A 25,481-nucleotide genomic window follows, 5' to 3' on the forward strand; every position below is an offset into this window, starting at 1 on the left:
AAACTAAAGATAATAAAGTGATTAAAAGCAATGCGGTCAATGCTACAACACATTACGTCATACAAAACGGAAAACTAGCACAATCGTTTCATGGTATCAAAACAAAAGTGAAGATCGTCACACATGGGCACTTCAGAAGTTCTTCTCTTCATAATTATTTTCTGAAGTTTTTCCTGCTGGAAAGAAATCACACAACCCAAGGATCTTTAGCTAAATACAAACTTCTAAATTTCACTGATTTTAAAAACCATTCTTTCTGCAAACCTAAAGTGTCAAATCACCTGGGAAGTTTGATTCTTGCCCTTTTACTTGGTTCCTCTTAAGTCAAATTCCACAAGTAAGTACACAGAGGATATTAAGTCTAGTATCTAAAAACCACTTTCACACCACTCACTTACCTTATGAATGAATGCAAAAAAAAAAAAATTAATCACTGAACAACTGTAAAAACTACATCTCTGAATGTAACTAGATATTCATTCAATTAGAAATAGACACCAATACTCCTGTTTAAAGCATATCCTTAATAACCCAAAATAAGTAATTACATTTTGGGACTATCATTTAACCTTACTTCCTCGTCATTACAATTATATAAAAGTTCAAGATATTTATCATTTTCTGTATAACATTTAGATAAACAAATAGCAGACATATGCATACTGTTCCACATGAAACACAACCTTACCATTTAATAAGTTAATTGCCAGTATTATAAAATACTTCGTTTGCTAAATACTCTCAACCTGGATGAAATGAAGTATACACTCTTCCTTCAGATTCTAAGGAGGTTAGCTTAATGATATAATCTCATACTGCTATATACGGAAGCAGTCCAGTATAGCTATTATGCATACTCTAGAGAGAGACTATCAAAATTCCTATCCTAGCTTGGTCAATCAGCAGCTGCATGATCTTGGGCTAACTTACTTAACCTATCTGGGCCTCAATTTTCTCAACTGTAACACGGGGAAAAGTACCACTCACCTGTTAACATTGTTGTAGGGATCAAATGGGGCAATGCACAGAAAATGCACAGAACAGTGCTCAATAAATGACAACTGTTTTATTACCAATACTCTCCCTCAACTCAGATAATAAAGTTTCTCTTCATTGTCCCTTCTCTCATTTATTCCCTATCTAATAGATCTGCACTTAGGTTCTTTAAGAGCATCTAATAAATAATGTAAAACCATCATCTTCAGTAGGAATCAACCCATGTAATAAAGCAATCCCATTTTTAGCATCATATTTAATGCTAGCTCTGCAATGTCACTGGATAATTCACTTAATTCCCTGGGCCTTACTATTCCCACCTATGAATCAGACATTCATCCTATAGCCACCCCTTTTTTAAGAGTCAGGAGGATCATATTCTTTAAGGTATATCCGTCTCTCAAACTTATACACAAAGACAGTGATAGAATTATAATTCCTTTTAAAACAGATTAGGTATCACAAACTTAAAAAAAAAAAAAAAAGGGCAAGTAAATAGTTTAAATTATTAATGATACTTAGCCCACTGCCTCTTACCAAACTCCAAACTTCTTAATGAGGTCAAAGAAAATATAAAGAGAAAACTGCATATGGATAAAATGACAAAAACTTAAAAAGAACTGAATAAAAATAAACAATGATTTTAATTTAAAAAAAACTCTAAACATAGCAAGGATACCCACAAACTGTGATGTTTAAAGTCATACAGGATTAGAGTTTATTTTTTATTTTTTTAAAGATTTTATTTATTTATTTGACAGAGAGAGATCACAAGTAGGCAGAGAGGCAGGCAGAGAGAGAGAGAGGAGGAAGCAGGCTCCCTACTGAGCAGAAAGCCCGATGCGGGACTCGATCCCAGGACCCTGAGATCATGACCTGAGCCGAAGGCAGCAGCTTAACCCACTGAGCCACCCAGGCACCCCAGGATTAGACTTTAAAACTTCCTCTAAAAAGTCACCTAAGCCTTCTTCTGAACACAAGCCATCTAGGATAAAAGTATGGAGGAACATGACTATTACTATCTCCTACTCCAAGTTCTTTCAACTAAACTCAGTTTTAGATCTAGCTAAATCATTATATACTGTTTACACGAAAGTTTACTTTTTAGTTTCTTCTCAATTGTGGGCACCTTTGAAATAAGGAGCGTTCTCATTTACATACATATCTCTAATGCAGAGGATAGGTATATGTACATAGCAGAAACTCAAATGCTTGTAAGTAGACAACTTTATGTAGACAGTTCTTATTTGTGTACAAAGAGAAAAATCTTCTATTATATTTAATATACGCTAATACATAATGACCTTAAAATTACTGAAAAATAACCTTTCAGAGAAGTAAACATTTTCTTTTATCACATGGCCAAGGAAACTATACTAAACCCCATGTTTTTGAACAGAAACTTAATGCTCGTTCATTAATCAAAACGTAATTTAAAAATCTTAACCCAAAGAGAAGATCAGGCTCCACTGAGTAAAATTATGTTTGTATTATAGTGAGAACTTTGTTTTTTTAAGTCTAAGAGAAGTAAATTTTAAGGAAAAAAAAAAATCAAAGCTGAAGAAAAAACAAATTATATTTCAACTCAGAATAGTCCCACTTGCTGACATGTTTAATCCTTCAAAAGACATAGCTACCAGCATCACTCAGATTTGGAAAAGATTCAGATTTCCACTTTGAGTGCACTGTACCAAGTAAAAAAGAAGCAATTAGAAGCAGATTTTCTTTAAAGCCCATTAGGCAAAAAACTAATTATCTTTAGTACTACCACTAACTACAATTAACTTTTCATTAATAAGCAAAAGAAATGTATGATTACTTGACTAGAGAAAGAGAAGAAATATAAAAGATTCATCTCCACATAACTTCCAAATGTCTACAAATATCATGACTGCCAAAACAGCCATTAGAAGATGAGAAAATAAAGTTCAGCCCAGCCATGTGAGGGAATACCTGTTAAGTTTTTCAGTGCAGTATATATATATATTATGTATCTTAACACCACAGCCAACAGACTTAAATGCCTATTGACTAATAGTGGTATGGAGAAAGGAGTAAGAATGAAAGACTAACAACTTTTATACCTAAGAGCAATCTACTCTTTCTTACTTAAAAAACCTTCACGACTTAGCCTTATCATTTCTCTAGTTAAAAACAAACATCCTGGGGCACCTGGGTGGCTCAGGTCATGATCTCAGGGTCCTGGGATCGAGCCCCACCTCAGGCTCTCTGCTCAGCAGGGAGCCTGCTCCCCCCGCCCCCCCCCCCTACTTGTGATCTCTGTCTGTCAAATAAATAAATAAAAATCTTAAAAAAAGAAAAAAAACCATCCTAGTACAGAGCTATGGGATACCACAGGTAGCTTAGGTAGCTTTATTAGCTACTGATACACAATCTTACGATGATTTTAAGTCACATCATAAGTATTTCTAAAACACCCAATTAAAAATCAACCTGTTAACCTGTTGAGATTTGTTCTCTTTCCTTTTTAATCCTGTTACTTACTGAATACATCTGTTGTACTCTATGGAGTACTTCATTGTATCTGTTAATACTTATTTTCCTGTTCCCTTTTTCCTCCTAAGGACCAGACTAAATGGAAAAACAGCTTCAATACAGCATTTCTCCCAAAATGCTAATTCCATGCAACGTTAATTCCATGCAATGTGCTAAACAAAGCAAAATAAACACATAACAGGGAGGTAAGGGAGCCTAGGGAAGTGGGAAAGGGAAGATGGTTAAAAAACAAACAAACCAAGTAACAATGAGAAAAACAGTTTTAAAAGGCTTCTGTGAGACTTCTCAGCATTCCTGGAAAATACTGTGCCCTGTGAATCTCAAAGGAGGAGAGGAGTACAGCTTATTCTTCCGCACTTACACTGTCTTCTTAAATCTATCCAAATACTCTCCATACTCAGAAACGCTACTCTAGCTAAAGTTTCTTAATAGATGAGTTCATATTTAACTGTAATGCTATCTAAAGAAATCATTAGTAAATCTATCAAAATCGAACTACATACACAGCTTAGAAGTTATACAAACATATTAGATCTGGGTCAATCTATTTTTTAATAAGTACTTGCCTGGATAATGTAAATGCATACAGAAAGTTACTGAGATTCAATAATTATGAACAAATAACCTAAGGGGGAAAAAGCCTTTTTGTTACTTACCAATGTCCAATTCAACAACAAGTATTCTGTAAATAGCCAAAATAATGCTACTTCAAAAGCAACAGGAACAAATCAATTGGTCAAATCAGTCAGTCTAAGATACACCAATAGTATGGATCTCTGGAAGGCCTATATGCCAAATCGTCATTTACCCCTGAAGGTATGGAAAACTTTTTGTGGTAAAATTTAAAAAGACCATTACTAAAGTCAGACAGAAATACATTTGGCTATAATTTAAAATAAATGGAAACAGGTATTTTTGCTTTATCCACCAAAAATTATTACATTTTATCTTCCATTTTTACCAAATTAAAAAAACAACTATAGAGAGGCAAACACTAAAAATAAGAACTAAGTTGTAGCACTGTAAAGTCACAAGTAACCAATGAAAATAGTCACATGTAACATCTACTATCTCCATGGCCTATACTGTAGGAAAGACTATGTTTTTGTTTCATTCATTCAACAAGTATTTTACCGAGCACCCATGCTGTGCCAAGACTGTGCTCAGCACCTGTGGACTTCTTATAAAGTACAAAACACAGGACCTGCCCTCTAAGAGCTTACAGTCTATTATATGCTGGAAAGACACAGCAAATAAACCATAAAACAAAACAAAACTAAATCCCAAAATAAGTGAAACAGAGTTACAGGTAAATTTCATAGGATTTTTTTAATTTGAAAGGGAGGTATATGTTGGGCAAAAAAGTATGCTGATCTTCAGGAGAAGGAAGAACTTGAAATGGCAGAACTTACGTAAGTAAAGTTCAGTTCATGGTGGTAGTGAGCTGTGGGTAGGAGAGCATGAACAGCACAAGCTCACTCAAGAACTAATATAATCAGTCAAGATATCATAAAAAGATATAGCCTGTGTTCAGCTTAGGGGTGTAAAGACATGAAGCTCAGGATTGAGTTGTACTCTGGGAGATTCTTTAAATTGTGGAATTTAGACATTATACCTTAGGTACAAAAAAAACACTGGAGGTTCTTGGGCAAGGAGACAACATGCTAAAATCAAGAACTTGAGGGGCAGACTTCAAGCAAGAAAACCAGCTCAAAATTTGTTAAGAGTATCCTAGGCATGGGAGTGTAACTACTTGGGTCCAGATGGCAGAAGGAATACAGTCAAGATCTGTTAAAACCTGCCTCACTAATTTTAAGAACAAGAAAATCAAAATCATTTGTGAAAAGCATTCATTTATCAATTTATTGAACAAAGGCAAAAAAGTACTGAATGATTAGAATTAGGGAGGCATTAAAGAATTTTATGTCCACATCAACCCATAAAATCTCATACATATCATCTGTTCTTACCAAATGATCTGAACTGAACCATAGGTTGTTAGAACTGAAGAAAACTTTAAATCTTTTATTCTACTTTTCTCATTAAAAGAAAAATTTAAAAAAGAAAGAACCACCTAAGAGGACTCTCTTAGGCTTTCAGTGAAGGCAAAATCACCTGTGAAAAGGGTAGAACTTGCATGCGCTTCACATAGAAAGAACAACAAAAATTAGGAAGATGTGAAAACCTTTTAAAAGCAAAACATTCCGGGGTGCCTGGGTCGCTCAGTGGGTTAAGCCTCTGCCTTCAGCTTGGGTCATTATCTCAGGGTCCGGGGATCAAGCCCCACATCAGGCTCTCTGCTCAGCACGGAGCCTGCTTCCTTCTCTATCTACCTGCCTCTCCACCTACTTGTGATCCCTGTCAAATGAATAAATAAAATCTTAAAAAAAAAAAAAAACAAAAAAAAGCAAAACATTCCTGACTAAGTAAAAAATGGCCTCACATACAATCACATCTTAAGGCAAATCTCTACTGCAAATATTTGAGTATTGTCACCAAGCAAGGAAATTACTTTATTAATAACGGTTTTTAACCAGTGATAAACCATTATTTAATTTCCATATTATTTAAAATTTATACACCTTTCAAGGTCCCTCTCAAATATGAGATTCTATAATCCTGTAAGACAGCTTTCCCATATGAACAGAAGAGGCAAATTTAATCTATATAATAGATATCTCAGATAAACCTGAAATCCACTTTTTAGTAGTAACAGAACAGCTTGAATTCTAAAAAGGACACAGTAGGTCATCTTCTGAATAAAAACAAACAACCAAACTCCTTCAGAAAACCATAATACCCCTTAAACCTAATTAACTTGATGCATTTGAAAAATTCTGACTTCTGTATGTTGTTATTCTGTCCAGTCTGAATATTATTTTACAAACAAGTTTTAAAATTTCATGTCACATTCAGTACCATTTCAAAGACCAGAATCATTTAGCAAGTAAGACTGGCAGCAATTTTCATTTTCAGCTGGTCCCAAAATGAGATATTAATGTGAACTAGGCAATATACATGAAGGTTCCATAACCTTCAGTACCAAAGTCTAAAAAATCTGTAAACTAATTTTTAAAAATTGTATGACAGAACTCTACCAACTTTGTGTCACTATAGCGAACTATATAAGCACGCTGCTGTTTTTCATTAACTTCTGACCATTAATACCTCAAAGTGGATAGAAGATCAATTTTACTAACCGTCCACTTTTATTTTTAAGCAAGTTGTTTACTGGGCTTTAAATTAGATTTCTAGATTACCTGAGTTTATTTAAATTATCCATGCCCTCCAAGTCAGTTACCAAAGCTCAAATAAGAATTAGTTTTACCAAGATTTGGGCCCCATAAAAGTTGAATATTAAAAGGAAAAAAAGAAACAATTGAATTTTAAGGAAAAACAATGAAGATTTTCTTGGGACCCTAGAAGCTGGACTCTTAAGTCATTCATTCATTATCCTAATAGGAGCCAACAGGGAGAGAGAGACTTAAACATCTAAATACTCAGGTACATTTAAAGATACATGGCATAAACTGGTCTAGGAAAAAAGAAGAAAACCACAAGGTAAAATTCAGAGTATTTTAACAGATGTGTACCAAATAGCAAGTAATCTTTCTAGGAAGATGGTCACTGATATAGCTAAAGAGAAAGGGCCATAAAGGAAACTGTGACCAGCTTATGTCAATGAGATACATGAAAGTATTTAAAAAAATAAATAAATATAATCTGCATTTTACTAGAAATGACTAGCTGGTGTCTTGGTTTGGTAGTGCAATAGCACCATTACAGCAAGGGTAAACAGGTCAATCCCTTGCAAAACTTACCTTGATTGGCCCAATGGAAACAGAAGGCCCCAGAAAAGAGAGAAGCATCTGGCAGTAGCAAATTGTTTTATTTTATCTTTCTGTGGAAAGAAACTAATTTTAAATAAGAACCAGAGCATTTAAAGAATAAATATTTTTTAAAGCTCATTATCTAGTTAGAGCAGCTCTACTAAGAAAACCAGAAGAGCTCCTTGCTGCTTAGAGATGGAAAGAAACAGAAGAAGAATCAGAGTTGTTTCTCCATCACCTAAGAAAATTTTAAAACTTGTGTTATTCTAGAACAACAGAATAAAACGGTTCTTTCAAAAGCAAAAACAAAAAACAAACCCCAAAAAACCCCCAAAACTCCTATGGGCAGAATCTTTTGGGCCTGGTGTCTTTGAACAAAGATTTTTGTACAAAATTAAGGGCTACATTATAAATAAAAAGGAAGAAAATCACTTGACATTAAGCCCTTCTACTCCTAAGGTTAAGTTCAAAGAAAAAGACACAAAGCAAGGTCCTTTCTCCACTACAATTTCACCAATAACTTAAAATATCAAGGCTTAAGTCATTATCAACACAAACAGTATTAATTAGCAAAAAGACCATACCTAATTGACTGGCTTTCCAATATATTTTATCAGCCTAAATTTTTGATGATTTATTGAGATACTCAAATTGAAAGAACTCAGCCACCAAAGAATATGTGTATTACAGAACCTGACAGGGGGCATAAAATTATTCATGGTAACTGAACCTGTTACCTTTCTTGGATGCTTCTCTAGGAACTCAGTTCTACTGAATTCACTGAGTCAGCATTAAAACCTTTTGATCTAAATCACTCCCACAAAATGTCCATTTACAATTTATGCTGGGGATGAAAGGGACAGCTCAAAAGCAGGAGTGCAGAAGCAGTAAGCATTAAAACAAAACAGAAACAAAACAGTATTAAGTGGAACGTGAACCACCTATTGGCACTGCCCTATGAAGAATCAAATTAGAGTAGAATCTCCCTTCTCTACCCCCACTGCACGCGCGGGCACACACACACATACACAAGAAGAAGCTATTTCAGAAATAAACTTTATTCTAAAGCAAAGACCTAAACAATTGCTATTTTTAGATTCTATGCATTTATGTGGTCCATGGACATAAGTTATGTTGACCTATAAAATAATATTCACTCTTCAAACATTAACTTCAATTAACATACTTGGAAAAAAGAATGTTAATACACTAAGAAGACTACATGTACAATTACTTGAAAAAAGAACTCTTAGTTTTGTTGTAGCAGAAAATAAATTTTTTATACAGAAGGCTTTTCCTTACATTCAGAATTTGATTAGTGTAATGACTCAACATTTGACTTATTTAACAATATTATTTTGACATAAACTAATTCTTAAACAGCTACAAATATTGACCCAGGTTTTGAAATCTTGACACAATGATACCACAGGCAAAAATAAACAACAAACAAATACAAAATAAAACAAAAACATTCTTACTTGTCCCATTGGTGGCCCTCCCATAGGGGGCATCATTTGCGGCATCATTCCATGAGGTACAGGAGGCATATTCGCTCTCTGACCCATAGGGTGCATTCCCATTGGGGCATAATGCATGCCAGGATGCCCCATCTGAAAAACAGGGACAATTTAAAAATCAGCAAGTAAGACAAATGCTTCTCAAAAATCTGATTTCCACATATTGGTTATGTGCAGTGCTTTAATATTAGATGAATGGGTGATTCAGTTACTGGGTTAGCTTATACTTGTCTTAAACAAAATGCACTACCCACCAGTATTCATAATGAGCTTGCAACTGACCAAACTACAGAACGAAATAGGAAAAATTAAGATAATTACTGGACAGCTAGAGTATATATTTTATTTTTCAGAGTAACCTGCTTTAATCAGTTAGCTTACTAAACCTGAGAAACATGTGAAAACCAATTTAAAAACTGTTATGGGTGAAAAACCACAACTCTGTTCTATTTCACACAGCAGATAGCTAGTTAATATCTTAACCATAACTATTCTTAAATTTATATTTAAGTTAATTTTAAACTTTGAAACGAGGATTTTCCAAATTCTTTCGGATAAGAGCTGGTCTCAACAGAACACAAACATTATGGGTAACCAGGGACACTTAACTCCTAACATGTGAACAGAGTACTTCCTAAAAGAATCTTCAACACAAGGAAAATTACTTCTGCCAAAAAAAGAAAAAAAAATTTTTTTTTCAGACTAAGGTCTATCACTCAAAGACCCTAAATACAAACAACTAACATTTCCATTTTAATTCCCTTTTAAAAGACAACTATTTCTTTACCTTGGTGCCCATTGTTCCAGGTCTTAAAACCAGGTAATTATCCCCTGCCAATCTTCCCGGCTGTACCCCTTGCAACCACCACTACTACTGGTGAAAACAGATTTTGGCAGCCTCTCTCAAAGTCTACATAATCAAGTTTCCGCCTCCCCCTCCCTGCTACAGCGGGCCTACCTCTCCAAAACGCTCACCCCGCCCAAGGCCCAGCACCTCCACCGCGCATCTGTCTAGGCCAAGCCCAGTAAGAACTTCCAGGGACCCACATTCTTCCCTTTGTGCATCCCCACTCTCCAATTCTCCTCCTCGTTACATAGCCCACCATCTCGAGCTCTTTCTTCGTCCACTCTCATCTTCTTCTCCTTTTGGAAAAAGCTTCCTGCCTCTCTGACTTCGTTTTTCATTGTGCCGCTTTCCCCCTGCTCCACCGATCCCTTACCGAGGGCCGTCTCCTCAGGAAGCCGTCAGCAGAGACCCAAGAACTGGAGCAGAGGCTTGAGCCGGACAATCTCCGCTCCCCGTCCCCGGGACCCCGCGAAGGAGGATGGCTCTCCATTTCACTCACCATGAGGCCTCCACGCTCCGCTCCCGTCCCCGGCCTCATCGTCGGGCTCAGACTGCTCCGCCGGCGGCCACTGCCGCTACACATACCAACAAGAAGCGATCTGAGTGGCTGGCGCCCACTGGGGCCAAAGGTTAAAGGCTGCCCTGCGCTACGGGGCGGGATCAGCGGGGCCAATAAGCTGACAGGCTTCCCGACTGTCCAATCAGAGTGCGCTGCCGACACGCAGCTCTGCGGCGATTCGCCCCCAGCCTCAGCCTCACTCGGCGTCGCCTGCATGGACGGGGGGGAGGGGGACGGAGGAAGTTTCTGCGCCTCCGCCGGGAAAACTCCACCAACTTTCCCCGGAGAAGGGAAGACAACGGTGTCCCAGCTTCCCGAGCTTAGACCACCTCACCCCGTAGGGGGTGGGGCAGTTGGGGCCTGCCACCTTCACTCCCTCCGCCCGAGTTACGTACGCCCCACAAACCTGAGGCTGCCCGGGGTGGGGTGGGGTGGGGTGGGGTGGGGGTGGGGTAAGCAGCTTCTAGCGTTAGCGGTGGCGGGGGCCAGGCGCGCGCGCGCGCGCGGTGCTCCAGGAGGAGCGGGGGCGGGGAACAGGAGAGGAAGGGGGGGGCTCCTTAAGCGAGGGTTCGAGCTCCTTACGCACCAGCTGGAAAGCCCGCGGAGGGGGAGGGAAGGAGGCGTGTCGAGCGGGGTGGAGGGAAGTTGTGATGGGGCGGGAAGAACAATGCAAAAGAGAGAGAGAAGGGCAGTTAGGCAGGTGGGAGCGGAGCCAGAGAAAAATAGGAGCGTATAGCAGAAGAAGGGAGAAAGCCAATCGATTGGGAAATGGGAATCCGAGGGGTATGGGCGGGCGCTAGGACCGGGCGTCGAGAAGATGCGGCTTTGGTGCTACTGGGGCGCGCGCTTGCCTGGAGGTGACGCGGCCGTGGCGGAGGTCTCTGGCTGGGACGAAGCACTGCAGGGAGAGGAGACTTGGCTAGCTTTAGCCTCGGCTCGGCTCTTTCTGCGCACTTCTCTGCTTTCTTTCCTTCCTACTGAGCTGGGGTCGTGCTCTGGCCCAGGGGCGCCCAGCCTTTCTTTAGGTCCCACTGCACCTTCCCCGCCCAGTTGCGCACCTCTGCGCCCCCCTGCGCGACAGTGCCGGGTGGTGGAGGCTGTGGGGGGGGTCTGGCCACTGATTGGCTGCTGCGAGTGCGGGGCGGGGCAGGTGGGAGTCTCTCGACCTCCGCGGGCCCGCTAGTCTTTCCCGCCATGTCGTTCGTGGAGGGCGGGCGGCGCTCCGCCGCTCTGCGCCGACGTCTCGACACCCCTGTCACGTTTTCCCGGCCCGCGTTTTCCACGTTCACTCAGGGGGATAGTTGGGGTGAGGGTGAAGTGGACGAGGAGGACGGGTGCGACCAAGTGGCCCGTGATCTGCGGGCGGAGTTCTCGGCCGGGGCGTCGTCGGAGCCTAGAAAGGGCTCTCTATTCCGGCGGGACGGGGACGGCTCTCCGGTTCTGCCCGATAAGCGCAATGGCATTTTCTCGGCGGTTGCGGACGACGGAGCCCAGGCTCGGCGGTGGCCGGTCCAGGTCCTCTCAATTCTTTGTTCGCTGCTGTTCGCCATCCTCCTCGCCTTCCTCCTCGCCATCGCCTACCTGATCGTAAAAGGTACTGAAGCTCCGGCGCTGAAAGTCTCTGTCCAGAGTAAAGTTGATCTTGGACGTAGGTCTTGACTTTGATCTGCCTCCTCCCCATCAAAGGCCGGCAAGCTGGGAGTGGCTTTCACCCAGAGTCCTCACTGGCACCTTTCTTTGCTCATCCTCTTTTGTTTTGTTTTGTCTTCGGAATGGTGGAGCACCCTGGTGCAAGCTTAGGAGACCCATTTTCAGAAAGGGTCTTGATTAAATGGGTATTCTTGAAGCGACAGTGTAGAGTCAGTGAACACTTGGGGTGAAATGTTGACAAAATGAAGCATTATGGAGGACAGCAGTCCTTAAAGAGGGTGAAAAGTGTGTGATTAAAATAGGCTATTCATATTCAAAGACTTTATTTAATCCACGAATGGATAGAGGTATGCTATTCACTAATTTTGTACACGCACAGAATTCCAGAAAGAACGGATTTTCACCCACAGCCAAAAGTTCAACTTCTACAGGTAAAATAATTAGCACCTCTTGGTTTTGTATTAGGTTTTCAACAGAGTGTAGTGGTGAAGTTTTGTAACAGGACCTAAATAACCTATTCTCTGATTATTAGTTTTATTTTCTTGAGTGTGAAGTTTAAGTATCAACCAGATTGGAATAGAAAGAGATGTACTGTGAAAAAGTTTTCAAAGTTTATCCTGTAAACTGTATGGTTGGATATTTATTTTACAGTGGAAAGAATCAAGACGCGAGTTTAAATCTCAGTTCTCGTTCGTGTGTGACTTTGGCCAAGTTACTAACAAAAATTAAAACAAAAACTACTTTAGTTCTGTGAGAAGCACCCAACAAGTTGCCACGCAAGTTTTAGTTTTGTTTTTTTTTTTACTAAATAGAATTAAATCAGCTTAACTCCAGTTTTAATTTTTTCCTTATTGCTTCCAAGCTCCTACTGGGCTGCAGATGGCAGCTAACAACTTAGGCTTGATTTTCATACACAAGACAGTTTAGAGTAAATGTGAATCTCTTCATACAATGATCTTGGGTGTCAACTGTCAATGTTAAATATGTGTTTCATATTTAACATTGTTTAACAGTGTTTCATTACTCTTTCACTCCCCTCCTCTTTTTTTCCACTGTATCTTGGAGAGAGTTTTGTAGGTTATTTCCCTTGTGCTGTGAGAGATTTCCTTTATATCATTAAGTCACAAAACTTGGTAAGCGGAATCCTATGCAGAAGACATTGAGTTGTGCTTACTTTTGAGAATGGAAGAAAGGAATCTAATATGCTATGTAATTTCCATTGCATAAAATACTTTTAGGGGCACCTGGCTGACAGAAGAGCATGTGTGATTTGAGGTTTTGAGTTTGAGCCCCACATTGGGGGTAGAGATTAAATAAATAATATATTTTCACAATAACTCTAAGAAGCTTTGTGTATATGTGGCAGTTGACTCATAAATGCTTTATTTGCATACTGAAGGTTCATAGCTGGTATATGGAATCAGAATTTGGACCCATTTGTTTCTGACTCCACAGCATTTTCCACAGGTCCACAATATTTTCCCAGCCTTTAGGCTATTCAAATAGTAAAATCATCTTTTTTACTCAAGCCTTCTTTTTTTGTATTTACAGAGTTGCATGCTGAGAATTTAAAGACTGAAGAGGACATAGACACTGGGCTACTAGGTATAACTTAACTGTCACTCGATTTGCTTTTGAGTTCATTTTTATTTTTCGAGATCATGTTTAAACTACAAAGTTTTGGGTAAAATACTTAATCACTTGTGCAATTCATTCAGTCTTAATTTTTTTATTTGTGTTTGTGGTAAATCTTATTAGATTTTATATATACTTGGTGTGTGTGGGTGTAAACCACACATGCTAGAAATACAGTTTGAACATAGCTGTATGTGACAAAGACCCAGAGACTACTTAACATTTTCTTGCTACTTTCTGGAAAAGTGTCCCTATACCTTTTTCCAGGAATTAAAAACATACAAAAAACACTTCTTCATGAACTTAGCAAAGATGACATCTTAAGCAGGCCTCAGGAGAAACTTAAGTTTAAATCTCCTCTAAGCAAATTGTTTTTTAAAAAATGTAGTAAGTATTGGACATACTTGTACAGGTTATTGACAACGAAGAGTCAGACTTGAGTTTCTATAGAATGCTATACAGAGGTGCGCCTGGGTGACTCAGTCCTTAAGCATCTGCCTTCAGCTTAGGTCATGATCCCAGGGTCCCTGCTTCTCCCTATCCCTCTGGCTGCTGCTAACCCTGCTTTTGCTCTTTCTTTCTGTCATATAAATAAATAAAATCTTAAAAAAAAAAAAAAGAATGCCATACAGATTACTAGTGAAAACTTTAAGGGTTTTTTATCTTGTATTTATCTCTTCCGACAGAATGATTTTGAAGCATCCAGAGCTTTACTGGTTTGGGATATTTTACTCCTGTTTGCTGTTAATTTATTCAGTTAATCATTCTGAATTGTAAAAAAAAATAGTTGAGATCCTATCCTGCATGTCACCCCCTCTCCTAATTTTAGCTGATCTATTTAATCTCTTCAAGGCTTATGCCCCACAATGATAAAAAATACCGTCTGACTGATTTTGCAGAAGAGGATACCTTTATATTCAAAATATAGAAACAAATTAGTCTCATGAAAACTTTTCTTGGTCTTCTCAACTTCTTGCATGAGAAGATGTACTAACAGTTACACATTTTATCAGCGTATATTGTTACACTGTATCATCTCTAAAAACAGCCAAGGTTATGAGGCTTTTCATAGCATTTATTGATCTGTCAACTTGATGCCACAAGAATAGAACAGAATCTTAAGAACTAGGCATGAATTCTGTGTTGCTATTTAAAAGTTAGAAAACTTCATTCAGTGAACATTTATGAAAAACATAGGGTGGCACTTGTCATCTGAAGGAATGGCTTGTTCAATATCAAAAGGAATGTAATAAGGCGTTGTCTGTCGTTTTCCTGCTGCTTTTTCTACTTCCAGTTAGTCTGATATTACTTTTGGATGTGCCTGATAGATACCTAATACTATGACAGCTAATATGAAGATCATTAAGTGTTTCCTAATGGCATGAATTCACTTTCAAGATTCAGGAGCAATCTCAGGAGTGAGGAGAAATTACTGTATCTTTGTGGCCAAAAAACCCTACTAAACAATAGTTATGCCAAAACAAAAATCCTTATTTTGAACCGATGCTTTGGTGGTCAGATAGAGAGTATACTCAATATCTAGTGAACTAATTCAGTCACTTTCCTGGGGATAACTTTGAAGTGTGCATAGTTATAACAAATATTCATATTCATTGTAATGTGTAATAGAAAATGATTTTCTGTAGAAAGAGTATAGAATTCTTAACCTGTCTCAGAGAAGCAGTGCCAAGATGATTAAGCACCTATAAAGTTGAAGTTACTGAAATAACACTTACATTGTTCTAAGCTGGAATTCTCTTCCATTGGAAGAAAATACAGTATAACCTCTCTGCAGAAGAATGTTTTGACTTGACTACTAGCGTCCAGTTAAAAGTCTAATTGAGACAGCTGATTGTTGGAAATAGGCCAGTTTTTTTTTTTCAAATTTTGACTTGCAATCAAATCAACCTTGAGTTAGCTTAGGTATGAAGAAGGATTGCTGCATTAGCTTATTTGTGAAGTAATGCCTGTGGAATTATATCCTTACCTGTTTACAATTGATATAAAAGTTTTTAACATGAATAAACAATCTTAAATAAAAACTGTTGAATTTGTCCACTATTTACAGGAAAAGTGGAATGTAGCCTTTTTAAATCCTGATTTTGTTGTATTTCATTGCACTTATTTTGCCTTGTTTGCTAGGTACCTCATAGGTAAATATAATGTTTGTTTTGTGTATTACCCTTTTTTGCTGTAATTACTATTGTTCGTACTTGTTGTTATCTTTATATTTCTGTGATTCCTATTTAAATTTTACTGCAAATTGCCTCAAATCTTTAAGAATCACCTGGTTTTTAGAATCAAATAATATAAGCATACTAGCTACTCTCCCTTGAAAGAGTTCTCTTTCTAGAAAGAGTAATAAAAATTTTGCAAACTGCAGATTTTTTTATTGCAATTTAAGCCTGGTCCAAGATTGGCATAGCTCATTAAGAGCAAATTTTAGCAACAGCTCTCATTTTAGTATGCTTAAGAATCACCTGGACTTTCTTTTAAAAAGTATCTTTAGGTTTTGTTTCAGCTCAGGGTAGAGTCCAAGAATCTTCATTTTTTATAGGTGATTTTGATACCCCACAGTTTAAGAAATAGTTTTGCAGGGTAAGAATCTCGTTTTTTTTTTTTTTTTTTAAAGAAGTGTGGGTTTTTTTTTTGTTTTTGAAGATTTTATTTTTAAGTAATCTTTATACCCAACATGGGGCTCAGTCTTACAACCGTGAGATCAAGAGTCATACATCCTACTGACTGAACCAGCCGGGAGCCCCTAAAAAGTGTGTGTAAAGGCAGTTAAAGTCCTTGCAAGTTGACTAGTGACAGACTAATAAGATATAAGTCCAATTGCCTCTTAAGAAACCTGACTTTGAAAGGATCTGCAACACTGCCATTCTCTTGTCATCTTTGCCTGAAAGCAGTCTTCTTGGGAAACTCTGTTTATAATTTAAACAAAAAGAGATTCATGATGAGCATGGTATCAGTGCATTTGGGGAATTAATTGATCCTAATGGTTAATAGGGTTATGCTATCAATGTTCCTCTTTATTGGTGAGGTAGACCAGCCAGGAAGATGTAAGAAATGCTGTCACCTGGTTTTAGAACTCATCTACCTTAATCATCCCTAGGTGGCATTAGAAGGACTTTCCTTTTATAATTGTCCTACAAACCATTCCCTACTGTAAGCCTGTTTTTCAAGGAGATAAATAAAACTTAAGTTTACTTAGTTAAATCACATTTTAGTCCTTCCTGCTAAAGGTTCTTCTTAGGCCAGATTGATTGCACTAATATAAAACATAGAAATTAGGTGCACCTGGGTGGCTTAAAGCCTCTGCCCTCAGCTGGGGTTGGGCTCTCTGCTCAGCAGGGAGCCTGCTCCCCCCCCCCCCCCCCACCCTCCGTTGCCTCTCTGCCTACTTGTGATCTCTGTCAAATAAATAAATAAAATTTTTTTTAAAAAAAAGCAAACAAATAGGAATTATTTCATTTTTGTATCCATCACATTTTCCAAGTTTTATAACTTTTCACATACTTAGTTCTATTTCCAATATTTACATTTTTTTCATATCTTACTACAGCGTATGATAAAATGACCTGTTATTTGAGGCAAGCCTGAAATAAGCACATAAGAAAAACAAAGATAGGCTATTACCGGAAAATGCTTAATCTAAGACTACTGTCATTAAATTAAATGTAGGACTAGTACTTTTAATATACATGTCCTACGTATTCCATACAGGAATTGTAATTGACTTCATGGAATTCCTTCAGTCTGAAAAGATTTTTGGTACTTGTCACTCTTGACATCTACTAGTTAATAGTTAACATTAAGTCTCTTTTGTGGCTAAGACCAGATATGTAGCATTTTGCATTGTCAGGGGCTATTCTTGTTTGTTTGTTTGTTTGTTTTTTAAGATTTTATTTATTAAGAGAGAGAGTGTGAGAGAGAGCATGAGAGCTTAGAAGGTCAGAGGGAGAAGCGGACTCCGCATGGAGCTGGGAGCCCAATGCGAGACTTGTTCCGGGGACTCTTGAGATCATGACCTGAGCGGAAGGCAATTGCTTAGCCAACTGAGCCATCCAGGTATATTCTTGTTTTTAAGCTACCCATCTAGTTATCCTTTATGATTGAGGTGTTTATAGGCTTGTGAACATTTACAGAGATGATTGATACAATACTAAGTTCAATCAAAGATGAAAACAATTCATTTGAAGAGTTTATCAGTTATTTACTCTGCCAAGAGATAAGTGAGACTCTACCCTCATGATTTCATAAGATAGAACATTAGAATCTTGGTAAAAATTTCCAAGAGAAAGGATGCGTTGGAAAGTGACCCGTTCTCTTAGAAAGGCACAGGTTGAAAACAACCATTCAGTTTCTTCCTTACAGTGAAAAATAATGGAAACTGAACTTAAACTGTTTTCAGTGAATGTATTGAGCGTTGTAATTTGAGGCCAGTATGTATTAAGGATATGATACAGTGCTCTCTGCAGCTGGGTGGGGTAACTCAAGTAATCATTGAAAATTTCACAAATATGTTCTCCTGTGGCTGTGTGTGTAAAATTGTGTGTATTGCTTATTAGTTGAAGAATGACTAAGGCAAAAAAAGAAGAGAAAAACAAAAGCCCAAAAGTACTGGAAAAATGAAACCAAAATTTTGGATAACTTACCTGAGTTTTAGATCTTTTTACTTTCTATTTTCTATAATTAATGACAATGACTCTCAATAAAAAAAACTTTGTTTATTATTATATGATCTCTGATATGAGAAATTTGAGAGGCAAGGCGGGAAGTTGTGGGGAGTAGGGAGAGAAAAATGAAACAAGATGGGATCTGGAGAGAGACAAACCATAAGAGACTCTTAATCTCAGTAAACAAACAGGGTTGCTGGGGGTGGAGGGTTTAGGGATAGGGTGGCTGGGCCATGGACATTGGGGAGGGTATGTGCTGTGGTGAGTGCTGTGAAATGTGTAGGCCTGGTGATTCACAGACCTGTACCCCTGGGGCAAATAATGTATTACATGTTAATAAAAATATTAATTAATTTTTTAAAAAGAAAATCTTTGTTTAAAGAAAAGCACAAATTTAAGCTTAGAAAAATATAAGTAACATTCAGCAATTAATAATACTTTTAACCTTTGTGGTATGCCAAACTTTATTAATTTTTTACATGTGTTATTTCACCTAGTATTGCCAACCTTCCTGCATTCATTCACATAAATTATCTTCTGAACCAAAATTCACAACAATGTATATTAAAATTTTTATGTCACTAGATAGCTTAGGCACAACAGTAAGGAAGAAATAATATGGGTTATTAGCAAGAATTATCATTGGCAGCCCAATTATTTGTCTTAAAAATCATTGCAGGTCTCCTTACTACATAGAAGTGTAATGAGAAGCCCACATTGGGAACTCTAATCCCCAAGAAATTGGGATCTGGGGAGATGTTTCTTAGGCCAATCAAGTAAAACTTGAACTGGCATTAGAATTAGCTGAAGACTTAAAACTTATCTTACTGGACTTCGCCTGTTCTAGAGTTTCTGACTCAGTAGGTGTGGTATGGAACCCACAAATTCTTCATTTTTAATAAATTTCTAGGTGATGCTTATGCTTCTAGCTCACGAGAATCACTGGTCTAGTAGTTCACAAACCTGACATAATCAATAACAAAATCCTGCAGATTTTCTTTTTTCGAAATTAAAAGATCTCAAAACCTATCCTTACCTACTCAAAGTGAAGTCACTTAATTGGCTACATGTTTGAATGCTCAATATAAGTCAAGGTCTATTGGACCCATTTTTTAATTCTCTTGAACAATACTGTTTGTAAAACGGGTATTTCATGACTTTTTATTCTTTCTTGGGGCATCTTCCAGAGACTAGTTATGTTTTTGATGGAATGAAGCTTATTTAATCTTGAAATATTGGTCTGTTGGATCCTTTTATAAATCTAAGATACATCCTGGGATTTTAGTGATCTTTTCTATATCTCAATTCTTTTTCCGTAGTCACTCTCCCTCTCTCAAATGAATAAATAAATCTTAAAAAATTGGTGGAATCATAAATTATGCATTAGAATTATGGCTATGTGTACTGATATAAAAGGTCTCATCAGTATGTGAGAGTAGCAAAGCACAGGACAGTTTTTCTGGTGAGAATTCTGATTGCTTTTAGGAGTGGAATTGGCTAATTGAGGTAGGAAGACTTTAACTTTTATATGCTTTTGTACTGTTTACAAATTATGTTAACTCTTGATAAAATGGAGTTACATAGCATTAGTTGTCAAGTTTTTGACTTCAGGATTCTGGAGGAGGGTACTTGTTAAGATTCAGTTGTTGCTAGTTGCCAACTTGTATGGCTTTTCTGCTTGTTCACTAACAAGGTGAGTCACTTTCTGAAACATAAGCACTTTTAGACTATGATATTACTGTGTACTTTTGTAGACCTTTCATTGTGAATCTGCTTCAGTTGTTGCTAGTTGCCAACTTGTATGGCTTTTCTGCTTGTTCACAAACAAGTTGAGTCACTTTCTGAAGCATAAGCACTTTTAGACTATGATATTACTGTGTACTTTTGTAGACCTTTCATTGTGAATCTGCTTTTATCAGTGGTGTAACTGTTGATTAGTTCAAAGTGAATATAAAATAGGAAAACCCAAAATGAGGCAAACAGTTAGATTGGGGAATAGTGCTCAGTTTTGAAAACTCAAGGATATTCTTGTATGAATTTTGACAGGTGTTCTGTTAAAGAACCTGAATGAAAAAGCTTGATGGACTTTAGAAAGCCTCATACTTTGTAAATTTTTAATCTGTTATTTTGTGTCTTTCTCACTTTTTTTTTTAGATGTTTAGAAGTTTACATCATTCCACAACAGTCCACGGATAGTTGATTTTTCATAATTACTATCTTTGTTCTGCAGACTTGTATTATATAATATTAAACAGTGTAAACTTGTCAATTATTTTCTCGCCTTTAGCAGTATTCATCTAAATAATAACAAGTAATAGCTATTTGGCAGAATAACCATCATTAAGTTGTAGCTGTACATTAAGTGCACTTATAATTTTTATTTTGGTCCCGTATCTCACTGTGTTGGCAGGAAGGTTGTACCTCAGTCTCTGCTGAGATTCTATCTACCTAGTCCCAGATTGGGTTAAGGTTCTGAAGTGTGACACTATGCCAAAACATTTTCTCAAATGAGTTACTGCTGAAACATCTTGCTTTCTGGTAAGGATGGCCTTTCAGATATTGCATTTTTAAGCCACATCACCATCTGCTCTTTCTGTGCCCCACTTTGGGGAGGGACATCTGTAGACTTGGCTCTGGGCCCATCTGCCAAGATATTATAATCCCTCTGGACTGTTGTGTGGCCTCTCCATGGCTCTGCCAGGAAGACCCGGCAGTACTACCCGCCTTCTCCATACATATACACAAGAGCAGACATAACACTTTCTTCAAACAAGGAGAAATCTTTCTCACCTGTGCATTAAGCCCTCTCTTTCTTTCTCCCTGTTCTACACAAACATTTTATTTGTATCCCAATCAACTCATTATCTTTGCTGTGTATTCAAGATATTTTGTGTTGATCTACCCTCTTGCTTATTATCTATCCTAGGTTGCTTAATCATTTCGTAACATAAAAACCAAAGAGACATTGTGGCTGTTTCTCTTTCTCACATCCTTCTGGGGCCATGAGTGCACAGTTTGTTATCTCTGAGAAAGGGAGTAAAGGAAAGGGAACTAGTGAGAAAAAATTAGGGTTAATTGTTCAAAAAATAGATTTGCCACAGTATTTCTTAATACTTCATTGCCGTGAGTTTGTCTCTTAGCTGTTTTATCAGTCTGTTACTGGGCTTTGTATGGTTTATATACAGACTGATGCATATATTTCTTAACTACTTGCTAAAAGACATCTTGGTTGCACATTTTGTGCAGCCAGGAAATTTGGAAATTCATGTCATTCTCAGCTGTAGTCTTCTCAACCTTTCCTCCCTCCCGGTACTACTGAGGGCTCTGACACAGTCATCAGTGGTCTTGGCATAGTAAACTCTCTTAAAGAGGCAGTTTGAATATGTATCTAAAAACTGTCAAATTGGGGCAACTGGTTGGCTCAGTTATAAAGTGTTTGCCTTCAGCTCAGGTCATGAGCCTTGCATGGGGCTCCCTGCTTTGTGGGAAGGCTGCTTCTCTCTCTCCCACTCCCCTGCTTGTGTTCCCTCTCTCACTGTCTCTCTCTCTCTCTCTCTCAAATAACTAAATCTTAAAAATAAAAACTGTCTAATTTATTCCCTCTATTCTCACTTTGTTCATTTCCCTTATTCCATTTCTCTGTCTTTTACCCCTTCCATGCGTCCAATATAATACCATCCTTTTGACTTTAGAGTTCTTTGAGAAAATCTTGCAGTCTTCCACTTTGAAACTAGAACCTAGGGTCCCAACCCATTTTAAATTGGGAGTTAACCTTTGTTCATATACTAAGGAAAATTGAAGAATCTGATGAGGTTTATAATGTTTATAGGAAAGCTATAAAGAGTAGATACCATAAAATTAATTCTTATGTCAAAAGTGCATGATATGGAAAGAAAGGAATCACGTAATACTAGTAATAAAAGATAGCAAGCTATGATTCACAAAGTAAGTGAAAAATGTCGAAACATTTTAACAGTGAAGTATTTTAACCATTTTTCCTATAGTTGAATTTTATAAAGCTGAAGATAAGTTATATTCTTAAGTTGAATTTGTACTCTTTTCCCCATGTTAAATAATAGGAATTTTAAACTATTAAAATGTTATTTACTTTTAATTATTTTTTTATTATTAACTCACAGTTGAAATGATAAGATGTTAAATGATATGACTTATTTTTTTTTCTTTATTAAAAGATTTTATTTATTTGAAAAGAGAGTGAGTGAGAGCATGAGCTGGGGGAGAAGGAAGAGGGAGAAGAGAGGCAGACTCCCTGCCTGCTGACCCGGGGACCCAATGGCGGGGCTCAATCTCAGGACCCTGGCATCATGACCTGAGCTGAAGGCAGATGCCTTCACCCACTGTGCCATCCAGGTGCCCCTAAATGATATGACTTCTAATTTAGTATTTTATGCTTTTGCATGAGTTTGCTTGTACTAAGCTCAAATCTCTTACGTGTTACGTACAAGCAGTTCAGAAGTTCAAAAATACACATAATCTTTTGAACATGAAGATACTGGTTTACTTTAAATTGCTTTGGTGTTAATAATTAAGTTTTTCTCCTCTCTTCCCATTAAGGATTCTGGACTCTACTTATAATATCTCTATCTGCTGGATTCTCCTGCTGTAGCTTTTCTTGGACAGTGACTTATTTTGATTCTTTTGAACCAGGAATGTTTCCTCCTACTCCTCTTTCACCAGCCAAGTTCAAGTAAGTATTCCTGTTTCTTCTTTTTAACCCATTCCAATTCTGTTGAAATGCTAAAACAGATAGGAGCCAGAGGCTGCTTTATGTAAGATAACATATTGAGGTCCCTGCCTCTGTAAAATATAAATGACTTCAGGTTTTCAGTTCGGCTCACCCTTTAGATAACTGGAGAATATTTTAAACTCCTTACCGAGAGAATGTAATGGTTGTTTAAAAAATGAAATTCAAGAAATGATTTAGAAAAATAAGGAACTTTGATTACTATTTATCCTTTTGGGATGGAATTTCATTTAAACAGTTTATGAAGGCTAAATTTATATCAGCAATGTGTAAGTTTTACTAAATGCTTGTATAAATGGTTAGATTAATATCAGTTTAATAATTGGATTAGACTTTTCCTTAGATTTCAGTTTTGTTTAATAATTAGCAAGCATTTATGAGACCCAGTTTATATCTCTAGATCAAATTAGATGCATTTCATTATGGAACAACAATAAATTTCTTTGGTCTGTATTTTCTGTATTTCAAAGACTTTCAGAAAATTGAGTAGGCAGTGTTCTAATCTAGTTTATTTAGGTCAGGAAAGCTCAGGTTTTAAATACTGTAAATTTCCAAATAAGAGAGTTCTATAAACTGAGGGGTTAGGGAAAAGGTGAAGAGTAGGAAATAAATTTTAGTTTAAGATATGTATATTACCAGAGTATTGTTGTTATTGTTGCTGTTATTACTACCAGCTTCAGCTTACTTCATGGACAGCTTATAGAGATCAAATAAAATCTATTTGAGGGACTCTATAAATAGGAAGTTTACTTCTAACAATACTTATTAATAGTCATTATATTACCAGCTCTTATTATTAGTAAACTTATATTTTTCTATCTTATAAATAGATCTTTAACACTTCTGGATTCACTTCAGTTGTAATATGTGCGTGTATTTTAAACATCTTAACAAATCTCTATACTATATATGAAACATAAATCATACCCTTGGCAATAAATTGTGTATATGTGTTAGAAGTCATTGATGAGTAATTAATAATCTAAATTGATTAAGTTATACCCAACAGCTCAATACCATCCCATAGTTTACATGAGTACCATTCAGTTGCCAAGTTTATTTTGCTATGCAATATTCTGTTCAATTCAAATTTATATTCCTGCTGCTCGATGACATTAATTACTTGGTAACAAGGAATGTGCATCTAATGTTGATAATATAATTAGGCTCCTTTCATAGGCGACCAAAAATCATAATCTTACATACTTTTTCCTTTTATTTCTTTATAGCTCACTTCTCTCCTGATTCCTAGCTATTTAATAGATCTTGCAGCCTGGATATCAGAACGCACCCTGCACTTAAAATTATTAAGACTCCAGCCTGTCTTTAAGACATCAGTCTCCATTCACTTATCAAGGCTTGAAACCCTTTTTCACTGCATTTATCCTTTGCCAAATGGATATCCTTTGCCTTTTGGATTGTTATTGGAATACTTTGTCTTTTTCCCCTCAGTGTTTTTGCCCTTTTTAAGGCCTTGGCCAGTGACCTTCAATCCGTCATCTCCCCTACTCCAGACTTTCACTTTTCAAAATCATCCTGTATACTGTTAGCTCTGTAAAAGCAGATCTTAGTCACACTCTTCCTTGTTTAAAAGCCTTCAGTGGTTTTCTCACTGCCTTCAAACTGATGTCACCTTCCAAGTCCAGCAAAACAGTCCTTCCCCAAGTGATTCTACCCAACGTTTCCAGCTTTATCTTTAGCTATTTCTCCAGTGCACCCTGTTCTGTATCCACATAATCATATTACCCTGGCATCCTTTGAATAAACTGTACTTCTGAGATGCCATGACTTTACTCTTGCTATTTTCTCTTCCTGAAATATCATTTTCCCTTGTAGATTCTCTTCTACCCCCACCAGAATTCATAAGTCTTAAAGATATTAGAAGCTTTTGGAGTTAGAGAAAAGCATTTCAGTATTCTATTTAGAAACTGGAATTCTGTGGATATTTAACTAATTTCTTAAAAATCATCTTTGCATTTCAAGGTACCTGAGGTGTCTCAGTTGGTTGAGCATCTGACTCTTGATTTTTGGTTCAGGTCATGATCTCAGGATCATAGGATCCAGCCCCAGAGCCCAGTGTGGGGCTATGTGCTGAGCAGGCAGTCTGCTGCAGAATCTTTCCCTCTCCATCTGCCCTTCCTCCTGCTCACTTGTGCGTGTACACACATGCTCTGTCTCTCAAAATAAATGAGTAAATCCTTTTAAAAAATTGTCTTTGCATTTTTAAAAAGGTTTTATTTGTTTGAGAGAGAGTTTAAGAGAAAGGGCTAGTACAAGCGGGAGAGGGCAAAGGGAGAGGGAGAAGCAGACTCCCGACTGAGCAGGGAGACCAGTGTGGTGTTCCATTCCCAAGCCCCCCAGGATCATGAACCGAGCCAAAAGTAGATGCTTAACCGACTGAGCCATCCAGGTGCCCTATCTTTGCATTTTGTATTAAACTACAACCAGTATTGATAGACCTCTGTTTTCAGTGTGTTTTTAGT

At 37.5% G+C, this 25,481-nt stretch overlaps 2 protein-coding genes across 13 annotated transcripts in view; one reads left to right on the forward strand and one right to left on the reverse strand.

The window, feature by feature from the left end:
- Window positions 1–11,205, reverse strand: part of PRPF40A (pre-mRNA processing factor 40 homolog A) — a 57,795-nt gene extending 46,590 nt beyond the window's left edge. For 4 of the 9 annotated variants that reach the window (XM_032355591.1, XM_032355590.1, XM_032355589.1 and 1 more), the window contains exons 1-2: window positions 10,210–10,293; window positions 8,825–8,956 (exon numbers count right to left, since the gene is read on the reverse strand). In XM_032355591.1, the coding sequence (XP_032211482.1) occupies window positions 8,825–8,956; window positions 10,210–10,293 (216 nt within the window). Of the gene's footprint in view, window positions 1–8,824; window positions 8,957–10,083; window positions 10,439–11,120 lie in introns of those variants that run through there. The other 5 variants (XM_032355586.1, XM_032355583.1, XM_032355584.1 and 2 more) reach the window with 3 other exon arrangements.
- A 228-nt stretch (window positions 11,206–11,433) lies between these two features.
- ARL6IP6 (ADP ribosylation factor like GTPase 6 interacting protein 6) overlaps window positions 11,434–25,481 on the forward strand; it is a 36,673-nt gene continuing 22,625 nt past the window's right edge. For 2 of the 4 annotated variants that reach the window (XM_032355593.1, XM_032355592.1), the window contains exons 1-3: window positions 11,434–11,917; window positions 13,471–13,524; window positions 22,809–22,941. In XM_032355593.1, coding sequence (XP_032211484.1) covers window positions 11,464–11,917; window positions 13,471–13,524; window positions 22,809–22,941 — 641 coding nt within the window. In that variant the 5' untranslated portion in view covers window positions 11,434–11,463. The remainder of the gene's footprint in view (window positions 11,918–13,470; window positions 13,525–22,808; window positions 22,942–25,481) is intronic. The other 2 variants (XM_032355595.1, XM_032355594.1) reach the window with 1 other exon arrangement.

The sequence above is a fragment of the Mustela erminea genome, chromosome 8 (assembly GCF_009829155.1).
Source record: "Mustela erminea isolate mMusErm1 chromosome 8, mMusErm1.Pri, whole genome shotgun sequence".
NCBI lineage: Eukaryota > Metazoa > Chordata > Mammalia > Carnivora > Mustelidae > Mustela > Mustela erminea.